This window comes from Amblyraja radiata, chromosome 1 (assembly GCF_010909765.2).
Source record: "Amblyraja radiata isolate CabotCenter1 chromosome 1, sAmbRad1.1.pri, whole genome shotgun sequence".
NCBI lineage: Eukaryota > Metazoa > Chordata > Chondrichthyes > Rajiformes > Rajidae > Amblyraja > Amblyraja radiata.
The window spans coordinates 31762731-31778294 of record NC_045956.1 but is presented as its reverse complement, the minus strand read 5'-3'; the positions used below and the strand labels follow the sequence as shown (position 1 = coordinate 31778294).

The following is a 15564-nucleotide window of genomic DNA, read 5'->3' as shown; positions in this document are numbered from 1 at the left end:
TCTCCCTACACCTATCCAAATATTATTTACACATTGTCATAGTACCTGCCGCAACTACCTCCTCCAACAGCTCATTTCATACACCCACCATCACCTTTTGTGGAAGTGTAAAAAATAAAAGTTGTCCCTCAGGGCAACCTATTGAATTGGTAAATCTTCCTTTTTCCCCAATAAGGTTAAATTAAATTAAATCCTAATAATCTATACATAACTAAAAGTCTCATCTTATAAGTATGTATGCACAGTGCCTTCCATAATATTTGGGACAAAGACCCATCATTTATTTATTTGCTTCTGTACTCCACATTTTGAGATTTGAAATAGTAAAAATCACATGAGGTTTAAGTGCACATTGTCATATTTTATTAAAGGCCATTTTTATACATTTTGGTTTCACCATGTAGAAATTACAGCTGTGTTTATACATAGTCCCCCCATTTCAGGGCACCATAATGTTTGGGACACATGGCTTCACAGGTGTTTGTAATTGCTCAGGTGTGTTTAATTGCCTCCTTAATGCAGGTATAAGAGAGCTCTCAGCACCTAGTCTTTCCTCCAGTCTTTCCATCACCTTTGGAAACTTTTATTGCTGTTTATCAACATGAGGACCAAAGTTGTGCCAATGAAAGTCAAAGAAGCCATTATGAAACTGAGAAACAAGAATAAAACTGTTAGCGACATCAGCCAGACCTTAGGCTTACCAAAATCAACAATTTGGAACATCATTAGGAAGAAAGAGAGCACTGATGAGTTACTAATCACAAAGGGACTGTCAGGCCAAGGAAGACCTCCACAGCTGATGACATTCTCTCTATAATAAAGAAAAATCCCCAAACACCCGTCCGACAGATCAGAAACACTCTTCAGGAGTCAGGTGTGGATTTATCAATGACCACTGTCCGCAGAAGACTTCATGAACAGACATACCAAGGCTACACTGCTAGATGTAAACCACTGGTTAGCTGCAAAAATAGGATGGCCAGATTACAGTTTGCCAAGAAGTACTTAAAAGTGCAACCACAGTTCTGGAAAAAGATCTTGTGGACAGATGAGACAAAGATTAACATATCAGAGTGATGACAAGAGCAAAGTATGGAGGAGAGAAGGAACTGCCCAAGATCCAAAGCATACCACCTCATCTGTAAAACACGGTGGTGGGGGTGGGCCTGGGCATGTATGGCTGCTGAAGGTACTGGCTCACTTATCTTCATTGATGATACAACTGCTGATGGTAGTAGCATAATGAATTCTGAAGTGTATAGACACCTTATCTGCTCAAGTTCAAACAAATGCCTCAAAACTCATTGGCCGGCAGTTCATTCTACAGTAAGACAATGATCCCAAACATACTGCTAAAGCAACAAGGGGGTTTTTCAAAGCTAAAAAATGGTCAATCTATAAGAGGCCAAGTCAATCACCCGATCTGAACCCAATTGAAAATGTTTTTTATATGCTGAAGATAAAAATAGCCCTCAAAACCAGCATAAGCTAAAGATGGCTACAATACAGGCCTGGCAGAGCATCACCAGAGAAGACACCCAGCAACTGGTGATGTCCATGAATCACAGACTTGAAGCAGTCATTGCATGCAAAGGATATGCAACATAATACTAAACATTCAATTCAATTCAACTTTATTGTCATTGCACAGTTACAAGTATAGGTACAATGAAATGCAGTTTAGCGTCTGGTCATAATCATAGTGCAAGATAGGAATTAAAAAAAATACAGAACAAGCATACATTAGAGTAAGAAGAGTACTAGTTACCAATGTGGATGGAGAGACCAAAGATATCTAGCGACGGGACTCCGAGTTCAGCAATGTAAGTGTGTTGTTGAAAAAGCTGTTCCTCATCCTGCTAGTTCGAGACCTGAGGCTCCTGTACCGCCTCCTTGATAGGAGGGCAAACAGTCCATGTTTAGGGTGAGAGGGGTCCTTGAGGATCTTCCTGGCCCGTCTCAGACACCGTTTTCGGTGGAGGGCATCCATGGCAGGGAGCGGGGCACCGATGATGTGCTGAGCTGTTTTCACCACCCGTTGTAGTGCCTTCCTATCCGCTGCGGTGCAACTGCTGTACCATACCGTGAAGCAGGTGGTCAGGATGCTTTCGATGGTACAGCGGTAAAAGTTGGTCAGGATCTGGGGGGACAGGTGAGCTTTTTTGAGCCTCCTCAGGAAGTAAAGGTGCTGCTGCGCCTTTTTGATCAGTTTGGTGGTATTGGTGGTAAACATGACTACTTTCATTTACATTACATTGCTGTGTCCCAAACATTATGGTGCCCTGAAATGGTATGCAGTAACAAGTGTCGTTCGATTTTACAAAATATTTCCCTTAATAAATTTTAATTTGTAAATCTTCCCCAACTGTGCAGTTGGAGGGTTGCCGGGCCCGGTATCCGCGGGTGTAGAGTTGGGAAAGCATGTGGAGTTGCTGGGCCCGCCGCCATTTTCAGATCGCCATTTTGACTGGCGTCACAACGTGATCTCTGGCATCACAACGGGGACCCAACGGGTCATTTAGTTTAGGATTAAATTTTAAATCCTAGATTTTGGATTAAATCCAGTTTAATCCCATTAAATCTTCCTCCCCTCGCTGGTGTTCCCGGCAAGTGGGGCTAAGCGCTCCAGTAGGCCCGGCTCGCCCACCATGCACATCGACAGGACCTGTGCCGTGAGGGTGAGTAGAGACCCGCGAGCAATCGGCAAGAGTGAAGTGAGCCGTTGGAAAGCGAGGAGTGCCGTCGCATGCTCCCGGCAAGTGCTGCATTGGTGCAGGAGGATGCTCCCGGCAAGTGCTGCATTGGTGCAGTAGGATGCTCCCGGCAAGTGCTGCATTGGTGCAGGAGGATGCTCCCGGCAAGTGCTGCATTGGTGCAGTAGGATGCTCCCGGTAGGCACCGTCCAAGAGAGTACCAGAGGACAGGCCATGTTAGCGCCAGTGGTTGGACAGGTGCAGAGAACAAAGAGGGAACCGGTTGGAGCTGATTCCTAGGTCCAGGAGTTTGGAGATGACTTTGGATATGATAATAGTGTTAAAGGTGGAACTACGGTTGATAAATAAAAGTCTAACATTGGAGTCCTTGTTATCTAGATATTCCAAAGATATGTTTAGGGCTAGAGAAATGGTGTTTGCTGTGGGACCCATAAGATAATGAGATAATTTATTGCTACTGAGAATGATAACTCCTTTGCCCATTTTATTGTTAAATAATATAAGGTCACAAGTGAAGGGAGCAGAATTTGGCCATTCGGCCCATCAAGTCTCCTCTGCCATTCAATCATGGCTGATCTATCTCTCCCTCCTAACCCCATTCCCCTACCTTGTCCCCATAACCTCTGACACCTGTACTAATCAATAATCAATCTATCTATCTCTGCCTTCAAAATATCCATTGAGTTGTCCTCCACAGACTTCTGTGGCAATTAATTCCACAGATTCACCACCCTCTGCCTAAAGAAATTCCTCCTCATGTCCTCCCTAAAAGAACCTTTAATTCTGAGGCCATGGCCTCTGGTCCCAGACTCTCCCGCTAGTGGAAACATCCTCTCCTAATCCACTCTCTCCAAGCCTTTCAAAGTCACTGGAAGAGTGTGCAAACTCCAAACAGACAGCACCTGAGGTCAGGATCAAATCCGGGTCTCTGATGCTGTGATGCAGCAGCTTTACCCGCTGTGCCACTGGGCTGTGCACACTTGCCTCGGTGACTGCCAATCACCACCACCCCACCCCCCCCCCCCCCCGGACACTCCTCCCACAGGAAAAACACTGTCTGTATACATGTAAAAATATTTATTTATTGAAATCATATTCTATGTCGCTCTTCCAGGGAGATACTAACTGCATTTCGTTGTCTCTGTACTGTACACTGACAATGACAATTAAAGTTGAATCTGAATCTGAATCTGACTTGCTGCATAATGTTCCATTCAGTTGGACTAATTTCAAATATCCTCAGAAAAGTTTATCTAAAAGAACACCTTTAACCACGTCAATTAGATGGTGGTCTGCACAATATTGTTGAAGCCCTGTGGGAATAGGAGGTGTTTGATTCTGTTGGATAGTTGAGTGAAAAGACCATCAGTCATTTGGCAGAATGCCACAATGTCAGAACTTTCAAATAAGCACCAGATTTTGCCTGGCTGCCAGGCCCTCTCTGTCAGATTCCAACATAGCTAGCACCACTGCACAAAGTCAGAGTTGCTCTGATGAAGATCTTTGTTATGAAGGTCTGGAAAGAGATGTAGTGAACTTTGTTTATTATCGTCCTAACAGCTGTGTAATCTTTTCAGGGCTCAATCAGGAAAACACTTTGAGACAACCTTCAGCTGCTGAGGGAAGGAGATCAATTTGATAAAAGATGCACTTCGGGCTTGCTTGAAACTTGCTGGTGTTCCAATTAAAACACTCTGCATGACTAAACATCAGACTGGCATCTACCAAGTTTCAAGTTGACCTGAATCATTCACTGTTTTCCTCTCCACAATTGGTGCTTGTTCTGTATTTGCCAGCATTTTCTCTTCTTTCAAATCTTCTGCATCTGCAGTTTTCTTTTGCTTTCCAACGTTGTTTTTTTATTTAATCTGTCAAACGTTGTCAGCAGATTCTCATTAAATCTACCCCTCCCCCTCCCTTAAACTTGTATCCTGTGCTTCTTGATTCGTCTACTGTGGGTAAAAGACACCCTATATCAAAGATCTTATAGCGGAGCGCTTGCCCTATATATCCCCCTCGTTATCTAATGGTACCAATAAAATATATGTGAAAGGTCACGAAATATGTAGGAAGGAACAGCAAATGCTGATTAACACAGAGGATCGGCACAGAATGCTGGAGTAACTCGCCCATTCCTTCTCTCCAGAGATGATGCCTGTCCCGCTGAGTTACTCCGGCTTGTAGTGTCTATCAAAGATTATAGAGGAGCCGGTGTGAGCCGCTGAGTTACTCCAGCATTTGCTCGCACACAGGCGTTGCCCCCCCCCCCCCCTTGGGCAGCGACCCGGGGCACAGGCAGCCGGCGCTGGGCGGCAGCAGCTCCTCTCTCTCGCCTTCTCCCTGAGGCCGGCGCTGGGCCACGGTAACGCGGGCAGCCCCACTACTCCAGGCCGGTGCTGGGCCACTACTCCAGGCCGGCGCTGGGCCACTGTAACGCGGGCAGCTCCACTACTCCAGGCCGGCGCTGGGCGGCAGCAGCTCCTCTCTCTCCCTGAGGCCGGTGCTGGGCCACTGTAACGCGGGCAGACCCACTACTCCAGGCCGGCGCTGGGCCACTGTAACGCGGGCAGACCCACTACTCCAGGCCGGCGCTGGGCCATTGTAACGCGGGTAGACCCACTACTCCAGGCCGGCGCTGGGCCACGGTAACGCGGGTAGACCCACTACTCCAGGCCGGCGCTGGGCCACGGTAACGCGGGTAGACCCACTACTCCAGGCCGGCGCTGGGCCACGGTAACGCGGGTAGACCCACACTCTCTCCCCGCTCCCCCAGGCCGCGGGGCCTCGCCTCCCCGGCGCCGACAGCGGGACGTGCAACCGACGGACAGGAGGCGCGAAACCCTCGGGCCGGAGAGGACGCCGCCCGCCATGGTGAGAGAGGGGCCGGGGATACTCTCGCCTTTACACACACCTCACTCTCCCCTGACATCAGTCTGTAGAAGGGTCTCGACCCGAAACGTCGCCCATTCCTTCTCTCCAGAGATGCTGCCTGTCCTGGGTTACAAGTCTGTCCCGCTTAGGCGACCACCACAGCAACCTCAGGGGACCTTGCCCGCCACCCATGGTCGCTGCAAGGTCGCCACGATGTCACAGGAGGTTTTGGTCACTCTCCCTAATGGTCGAAAGTGGTTTCCGTGTGGTGGAGGCTTCATCTAGGTTGCTTTTTTTCATCATGATTAAAACCGGCCTTGACTAAAAATAGGTCGCCGTTTGAAAAATCGATAATTTTTTAGTCGCAGGTCTAGTAGCTGGCTGTGATGCTAGTCGTAGGTGGTCGAAGGGCAGTGGAGTGGGGTCACTATTTACTTACAGGCAGTCGAAGACAACTTTATTATACTTCTTAATTACTCCAGCATTTTGTGTCGACCTTTGATTTAAATCGGCATCTGCAGTTCTTTCCTACACCCTATATATCCCCCTCGTTATCTAATTGTACCAATAAAATATATGTGAAAGGACACAACATTTGTAGGCAGGAACTGCAGATGCTGGTTTACACCGAAGATAGACACAAAATGCTGGAATAACTCAGCGGGCCAGGCAGCATCTCTGGAAAGAAGGAATAGGTGATGTTTTGGGTTGAGATCCTTCTTCAGACTGGAATTACATTCATGCCACTTAATGTAATTTTTCGCCTTCAGTCTTCCAGTGAGCAAAGGGGATATCGAGTTAACCATAATATTCTGGCTGTCTTGTAATTTCGTTACTCATTAATCACTTTGTGAAAGATGTCGATGTTCGCTGCACCTCTTGTCCATTTGGTGCTTGATTCTCCTCTCTTTGTATATCCCGTCCGCTTAAACAATTTGATTAGTGACCCGTAAGGTCACTCGTACCTTCTCGCCAGAGATGCTGCCTGACCCACTGAGTTGCTCCAGCATTTTGTGTCTGCCTACTGCCTGACCTGCTGAGTTTCTCCAGCACTTTGTGTCATTGCCTTGTCTATCCTCTCCTTGCTGTTAATACTCTCTAATCTAGGCAATATTCTACTCAATCTCATCTGCCCCCTTTCCAAAGCCCCCATATCCTTTCTGTAAGATGGCAAACTGAACTGCAATACTCTTAATGTGACCTAACCACAGCTATAACATGATATTAAATTGAACTAATTGTTTCATATGCAACATACCAATCATGAATGCAGAATGCCATCTGCAACCTGAGAGGTTTGTAGAATAATGAGAGGTATAGATAACAGTCATTTTTCCAGGGTAGCTTTAAGGTGAGAGGGGGAGAGTTTAAAGGAAATGTGTGGGGCAGGTTTATTATGTGGAGTGGTGGGTGCCTGGAAAACATTACCAGAGAGTGTGGTGGAAGCAGATATAAGAGTGGTGCTTGACAGGCATTTAGACAGGCACAAAAATAAGCAGGAAATGGAAGAATATAGATCATGTGCAGGCAGATGGGATTAGTTTGATTTGATATCATGATCAGTAACCAGGCACTATCACTAGCAATAATGTGTTCCTCCTCAACAAGCTCAATGCATTCCCAGCTGGCTTTGAACAGAAGATCAGTGGAATGAAATTATCCACTCTGACTGTTGTGAGTGCACCTGCACACATGATCACCTCCACAGATGTCAGATCGGCTTTCCTGAGAGTGAAGCTGTGGAAAGCAACTGGCCCAGATGGTATCCCCACATATCAGTTCAGGACCTGTGCAGACAAGCTGCCATGAGTATCCACAAACATCTTTAACCTCTACTCCCTTTTGAGGTTCCCACGTGCATTATGACTATAACACAATTTGTATACATTGTGTATGCAAGCAAAGAGTTTCACTGTGACTGGTCACATGTGACAATAAAGTATTCCTATTCCTGTCATCTCAACAGTAAGGAAAAGCAAGGTAGTGTGCCTTAATGACTATTGTCCAGTGGCTCTGACGTCCAACATCAAGAAGTGCTTCGAGATGCTGATCATTTAAATTAGTTTCATTTAGAGATACAGCATGGAAACAAGTCCTTTGGCCCACCGAGTCATTGCAGATTATCGAACTCCTGCACATTATTTCTGTCCTACGCACCAGGGACAATTTACAGAAGAAAATTAACATACAAACCCGCATGTCTTAAAAATGTGGGAGGGAACCGGAGCACCCAGAGATAACCCGAGCAGTCACAGGGAGAACGTACAAACTCCATGCAGATAGTACCCCTAGTCAGGATGGATCTCTGGCGCTGTAATGCCCCTGTCCCACTTAGGAAAGGAAACCTCTGGAGACTTTGCGCCCCACCTAAGGTTTCCGTGCGGTTCCCGGAGGTTGCAGGTGGTTGCCAGAGGTTGCAGGTAGTGGAAGCAGGTAGAGAGACTGACAAAAACCTCCGGGAACCGCACGGAAACCTTGGGTGGGGTGCAAAGGGGGGAAGGGGGAAACTACCTTTCAGGGTCCCTACCTGGTCGGAGAGGCAGCTTTTCTCCGGGCTGCACCTTCGACCCGTCCTCGCGGCCTACCAGCGGGCCTGGAGCGGCGTTTCCTGTCGGGGACCGCCCAGAACCACGGCTTTCGGCGGCGGCACAGCGCTGGAGCGCTATCGCGGAGCGGGCGATGCCTTGCCCGGGTCGCCGCGCTGGAGCTCCGGTGAGCTGAGACCGCCAGGTAAAACATCACGGAGCTGCGGGACTGTGGAGCGGCCAGCTGCGGGCGGCGGCGCTGAACTTTACACCGGGAGCCTGGGATCTCTAGATGAGATCGCCAGTTGTGGAGCTCCAACCGGCGCGGCCTTGTCGGCTTCGGAAGCCGCGGCCTCCAGTGCGGAAGCGGCCGTTCCAGGGTTCCCAGGCCGCTGGGAGGACTCTCCCGACGCCGGAGCAACATCACCCGGTGAGAACGGCCAGGAACATCGGGCCTCCGTAGGGGCAACTGTGGAGGCCTCAATGGGCCCGACTATGGGTGAACTGGGGTTGGGGACTGGACTTTGTGCCTTTCCTCATGGTGGGAGCCATTGTGGGGGGATGTTCTATGTGTTTAAGACTCTCATTGGTGTTATGTCTGTATTTTTTTGTGTGCTGCAAAATGGCAAAAAGCATTTCACTTCACTACACCTAGGTGTATGTGAATGTGACTAATAAAATACCTTTGATGCCTTTGAAAGTCTCCAGAGGTTTCCGTTAAGGTTTTCTAAGTGGGACAGGGGCATTAGGCAGCAACACTACCGCTGTGCCACCCGTTACGTTAATGTTAACTCCAGCCTCCCAGACAGCTTAACAATGCATCAAGCCCACATCAGATGCCATTTCCCTGGCATAAATATAACCAACAACTTGTCCTGGACCAACCACATTGAAACTACAGACAAGAGAGCACACCAACGCCTCTACTTCCTGAAAAGATTAAGGAAGTTCAGAATGCGGCACAGTGGCACTGCTGCCTCAGCGCCGGAGACCTGGGGTAAGATCCTGACCTCGAGTGCTATCTGGAGTTTGCACGTTCTATCTGTAACCTTGTGGGTTTCTTCGTGTGCTCCGGTTTCTTCCAACATCCCAAAGACGTGTGGATTTCTAGGTCAATTGTCCTTCATAAATTGCCCCTAGTGTGTAGGGAGTGGATGAGAAAGTGGGATAACATAGAACTAGTGTGAGCGGGTGATCAGTGGTCGGCCTGTACTCAGTGGGCTGAAGGTCCTGTTTCCATGCTAAATCTCAACACTAAACTACATTAAATTAATATCTCCAATGATATTTACCACCTTCTGCATATGCACTAGAAAATATACTATCAGAATGTATCACTGTGTGGTTTGGCAACAGCTCTATTCATGACCACAAGAAATTGCAGAGAGGTGTGAATGCTGCCCAGCCCATCAGGCAGACTAGACAGATCAACACCATCTATATTTCCTGCTGCCATGGGTAAGGCCAAGGTAATCAAGGGTTGTTCACCCTGGCCTTTCCTTCTTCTCCACTCCCCCATCAGGCAGAAGATGCAAAGACTTGACAGCACGTGCATCAGATTTGTTAACAGCTTCCTCCCAGCTGTTATCAGACTGCTGACCAGTCCCTCCAAAAGCAAGGAATATATAGTGTTACAACTACCGAGAAAGTGCAGATAAAAAAAGTGCCAGTGCCTCAATGAAGTAGATTTGGAAATCAGAACCATACCCTTCGTTTATAAGAGGTCCATTCGATAATTTGATAACACAGGGGATGAAGCTGTTCCTGAATCTGTCGGTACATGCTCTCATCATCTTGCATCTTCTGCCTGCTCGGGGAGGGGAGAAGAGAAAATGATCGGGGTGTGAACGGTCTTTGATTATGTTGGCTAACACTAACATTATCCTACACACTCTAGGGACAATGTTACATTCCTACCATGCCAATTAACCTACAAACCTGTACGTCTTTGGAGTGTGGGAGGAAACCGAAGATCTCGGAGAAAACCCACGCAGGTCACGGGCAGAACGTACAAACTCCGTACAGACAGCACCCATAGTCGGGATCGAACCCGGGTTTCTTTCACTGTAAGGCAGCAGCTCTACCTCTGGGCCACTGTGCCGCCCTTCCAGAGCCAAGTATAATTCCCCTTAACGGGAATTCTCTGCCCGGATTGGTAGAAGAAAGTTAAATTAAATTATGACTACATGCCTCTTCTCTTCCCCCATCTTGAATGGCTCCTGACCCACAGTGCCATGGTTAGGTTGCTCATCTTTCCTATGGCCCCCATCTGTCTGAAAAGGGAGCAAGAAGCTAAGAGTTGTTAGACAAGCTCAGAGGCTGAGGCTCCTCCAACACTTGAATCATTGCAAGATACACTTAAACCCCCCATCTAATACACAACATCTCACCCTTGTCGAAAGTTTCTCACTTGATACATTGGTATATTTTTAGTGAGAAATAATTTTTCTTTACGTGTATTCTGGATCTTGAAATAAGATGTGTAGGAAGGAACTGCAGATGCTGGTTTAAACCGAAGTTAGACACAAAATGCTGGAGTAACTCAGCGGGACAGGCAGCATCTCGGGAGAGAAGGAATGGGTGAGGTTTCTGAAGAAGGGTCGCAACCCGAAACATCACCCATTCTTTCTCTCTTGCAATAACATGTCAAGCTAGATCTGAGGAGGGATAAAAGCGTATTATAATTTTTAGATCTTTGGAATTCTCCTGCCATGTAGTTGCCCGATGTGCACATAATTACTGCAGGCATTTGTGATGCTCATTTTTGCTGGGGAACTAATACTTCTCAGCTACCATCAGTTTTTGAAATCTGCGCTCATGATGCTGTGAGAAAAATGATCTTAATAGAGTTCTGAATTGACTTTAACTGAGCAAAATTGAAGGATGTGCAACGTTTATTTTAGCCATGTGCCCACGTGATATAAATTAATCTGTTGTAATGTTTTCATTTTGTCTTCATCGATCCTCCAATTCTAAGTCAAAAAAGAAGGGATTGTCGTTTGAAGAGAAGCGAAATCGTATGATGGAAATATTTTTTGAAACCGTGAGTAAAAAAAATTCTGCTGTAAACTCCATTAGTGCTGTGGCACATCTTCTGTTGTGCCAAAATTATTCTGTTGTGCTGTGTGGGCCATATTCTTTGTTTCAACATGAGCCTGGTTCTCAGCCCCGTCAGTTTAGCATTGAGACTGTATAAGTGAAGGTACTAGGACAGGCTTCATCTCTGGAGCGAAGGAATGGGTAACGTTTCGGGTCGAGACACTTCTGCCAACAGGGAGAGATAGACTTGAGATATGGAAGGGCAAGGTGTGAAAACGGCAGATCAAAGTAGACAATAATCAAGGGAATTTGGAATGGTTCCTTGTTAGCTGAGGGGAAGGTAACGATGAGGCATACAAATGGTAAAATTAACCAGAGGGTCAAGATGCTGCCTGTCCCGCTGAATTGCTGCAGCATTTTGTGTCTATCTTCGGTGTAAACCAGCATCTGCATTTGCTTCCGAGAAACTGTACCCTTTAATGACTAACCAGCTATCAAAGCAGTCATTGAAACAGTTGCCGTTAATACTAGGAACCATTTTTCACAAACCATCGTTGAAATGAAAATTTATTTCATGCTTAACACAATATTCATTTGCACTGTGTAAAACAATATTTTAATAAGTTAAAACTGCACTTGTCTTTCTCCTGGCAGCTGAAATGTCCCATGTTTCAATGGAACTGCTGTGCATTCAACATGTTTAACCTGCAAAAGATGAACAGGCAGAGTTCCTGCCCTGAGACTTTAGGCCAACACTAGTAATAGAAACCTGAATAGAAAATGTCATTTTATATATGTGTTGTTTAGGGCGGTACGGTGGTGCAGCGGTAGAGTTGTTGCCTTACAGCGCTTGCAGCGCTGGAGACCCGGGCTCGATCCCGACTACGGGTGCTGTCTGTATGGAGTTTGTACGTCCTCCCCGTGACCGCGTGGGATTTCTCCGAGATCTTCGGTTTCTTCCCACAATCCAAAGACATGTAGGTTTGTAGGTAGACACAAAATGCTGGAGTAACTCAGCGGGACAGGCAGCATTTCTGGAGAGAAGGAATGGGTGACGTTTCGGGACTTTCTGAAGAAGTCTGAAGAAGGGTCTCGACCCGAAACTTCACCCATTCCTTCACTCCAGAGATGCTGCCTGTCCCGCTGAGTTACTCCAGCATTTTGTGTCTACCTTCGAATTAAACCAGTATCTGCAGTACTTTCCTACACATAGGTTTGTAGGTTACCTGGCTTGGTATAAATGTAAAATTGTCCCTTGTGATTGTGAAAGTGTGGGGATCGCTGGTCGGCGCGGACTCGGTGAGCTGAAGGGCTGTTTCCATGCTGTGTCTCTAAACAAAACTAAACTACTTACCTTTGTCAGAAGAATAGTAAACTGTGTATAGTAATCCAAGAATAGCACTTTAAATTATTTTACAGGTTGAACAGCGATTTTGCGGCACCCTCGTCTCCAGAGCCTTTCTGGATTAGCCTGTTTTCCGAACCAACAGAGCTCACGTGATAATGACAATAATACACCTCTGGCCCGCTCATGACTCTTCTCCCATGTCCCTAAAGCACCACGGAGTGCCAGAAACATAAATAACACAAAAATAAAATGTAAACTGAATGTAAATGGAATGAGCTGCTGACCCATCCCCCGCTCACACTGTCTCCACAGCCGTTTAGAGCCCCGGCTTCTGCCCCGACTCCTGACTTGCAAGGTGACCCAGCGAGTCCCCCAGCCCCCCCCCAACAACCCTTCGCTATGGTTCATTTATAGTAAACCCTCATTATAACGGGCCATAGAAAATAGGTTCAGGAGTAGACCATTCAGCCCTTCGAGCCAGCACTGCCATTCAATATGATCATGGCTGATCATCCAAAATCAGTACCCCTGTTCCTGCTTTTTCCTTGAGAATTCCACAGATTCACAACTCTCTGGGTGAAAATGTTTTTCCTCATCTCAGTCCTAAATGGCCTACCCCTTATTCTTGAACTGTGACCTCTGGTTCTGGACTCCCCCAAAATCGGGAATATTTTTCCTGCATCTAGCCTGTCCAATCCCCTAAGAATTTTATATGTGTCTATAAGATACCCTCTCATCCTTCTAAATTCCAGTAAATACAAGCCCAGTCGACACATTCTTTCAGAGAGGAGCGAGTGGTGCCGGTGATAGCCGATGAATGCAGGTGATGGTTAATAGACAAAAGGACACAAAGTGCTGGAGTAATTCAGCAGGTCAGGATCTTTGGAGAACTTGGTTAGGTGAGATTGAGGCCCTTCCTCAGTCGGCTGAATCACTTTGTGTTATATTTTTAAACTAGGCACTGCCACCATGGGGCTCCCTCCCCTCTCACCTGCTGTCGGCGACTCCGGGGTAGGAGGAGGAGGCAGTGGTGGGGGGATGGGGGGGAGAGTAGCAGAGGCCATTCGCATTCAGTTTACAACGCCACCTGTGGCCGCTCAAGGAATTTCAACTGGGATCGTAATTTTGTCCGGATTATAGAGTAGGGCAGAGGATCAATTGCCGGAAAATCAGTGTTCAACTGAACGATCCAAAATGTCTATACAGGTGCACAACCTTTTATCCGAAGATCCAAATAACGAAAACCTCCGAATAGCGGCCATTTTTTTCGGTCCTTGAAGAAAGGTCCTTGAAAACGTTCACCGAGGGCGGCCCGCAGAGGTGACAGCGGAACCTCCGGTCGGTCCTCGAAGAAAGGGGAACTAAATCCCCATTCATAAAAGAGAAGGTGAGGGTATATTGCGCGGGAGGGTTAATAATTGACAATATGCTGCTGCCTGCCCGCTGAGTTAAAAAGTTCCCACGGTAGACTCACGATACACAGTGTTTCGTGAGTCTTGCGTGGGAACTTTTTAACTCAGCGGGGCAGGCAGTAGCAGATTGTCGCTCGTTTCAGTATCACCCCACCTACACCCCTCTGCTTCCCGGCCATGTGTGTGACCCCTTCCCTCCCCTCTCCAGCTCCCCGCTCATTGCACCGGCGCGGGGGCTTTGCACTGTCTTCAAGTCGGCGATGCCAGCAGGACCAAAGATCTTATAGCTCCGCTATAGGATCTTTGAGCAGGACCGTGCCAGTCACCGGAGACGTCAGGACCAACGGGACACCGACCCCCAGGCCCACTGCAAGCACGGAGATCCCAGAGACCCACAGCCAGCAGCAGCCCAGCCCCGTTCCAACTCCAGAGGAAAACTGCAAACTGGCCGGAGACGTCAGGACCACCAGAAGCCGTTCCCCGAGCTGCGCCCCCTCATCGGGACACCGACCCCCAGGCCCACTGCAAGCACGGAGATCCCAGAGACCCACAGCCAACAGCAGCCCAGCCCAGCCCCGCTCCAACTACAGAGGAACCTGGGTTGCGGATGACGGGGCGCAGCTCGGGGCGTCGTAGGGGCCCATCGGGGAGCGGGTTCCTGTTGGTCCTGACGTCTCCGGCCACCTGCCATCCTCCGGGAACTGTACCGCCCTTGCAGGAGAGTGGGGTTGTTTGCAGTTGCAGAGGGAGGGGGCAAGGGCGGTACAGTTCACAGTCTCAGCTCCAGTCCAGGGGGGTGGCCGGAGACGTCAGGCCCAACGGGACACCGACCCCCAGGCCCACTGCAAGCACGGAGATCCCAGAGACCCACAGCCAGCAGCAACTCCAGCCCAGCCCCGCTCCAACTCCAGAGGAACACGTAGGGGCAGAAGCTGATGGTGTGCAAGGTACGTCTTGTTCTTGGGGTGGCGGATGAGGGGGCGCAGCTCGGGCTGTGGGCAAACTGCCACTTGTCGCCGTAGCGGCCCATTAGGGAGCGGATTCCTCTGGAGTTGGAGGGGGAGGGGGGTATTGTGCTGTTTGATCGCCCCCTGCTATCCCAGGGACAGGGAGACACAGCGGCTTTTTAGACTGGTGGGCAATCACTTCCGAAGTTCTGCCCACACAGTCAGTACACCTCTCCTACACTGCATTTCATACAGACATTTATCCTGCTAGAAAAAACTACATTGAAGACGCAAACTCGCGACCGAGTAACTGCTGGGATCGAGGCGCAAACTCGCGACCTTGCGGATATGAGCCGAGCACTCTACCACTGAGCCAGCCATTAAAATCTACGCTAAAAAAATTCCATTCCGAAGACCGACAAATTCTGAATTACGAAAAGTGTCTGGTCCCAAGGCTTTCGGATAAAAGGTTGTGCACCTGTACAAACGTTTCTCTTTCCACAGATATTGTGTGACTTGCCAATTGTTTCCAGTGTGTTCTGTTTATATTGCAGGTATAAAGTCAATCCTCATTAATCTGACAAATCCATTTAGCCTTGGATTTATCGGATTATTGAATCTTTTGATCACTAATGTAACTACCTTAATGCCGGTTGACAATAATGGAGATCCTTCAGCCACAATTTTAAAGATTATTCTTTAAACATT

At 47.9% G+C, this 15564-nt stretch overlaps 1 protein-coding gene across 3 annotated transcripts in view; it reads left to right on the top strand.

Annotated features, from left to right (window-relative positions):
• The first annotated feature begins 5210 nt into the window (after window positions 1-5210).
• mnd1 (meiotic nuclear divisions 1) overlaps window positions 5211-15564 on the top strand; it is a 45270-nt gene continuing 34916 nt past the window's right edge. The window contains exons 1-2 of one of the 3 annotated variants that reach the window (XM_033019802.1): window positions 5211-5585; window positions 11088-11153. In XM_033019802.1, the coding sequence (XP_032875693.1) occupies window positions 5583-5585; window positions 11088-11153 (69 nt within the window). In that variant the 5' untranslated portion in view covers window positions 5211-5582. The remainder of the gene's footprint in view (window positions 5586-11087; window positions 11154-15564) is intronic. The other 2 variants (XM_033019810.1, XM_033019819.1) reach the window with 2 other exon arrangements.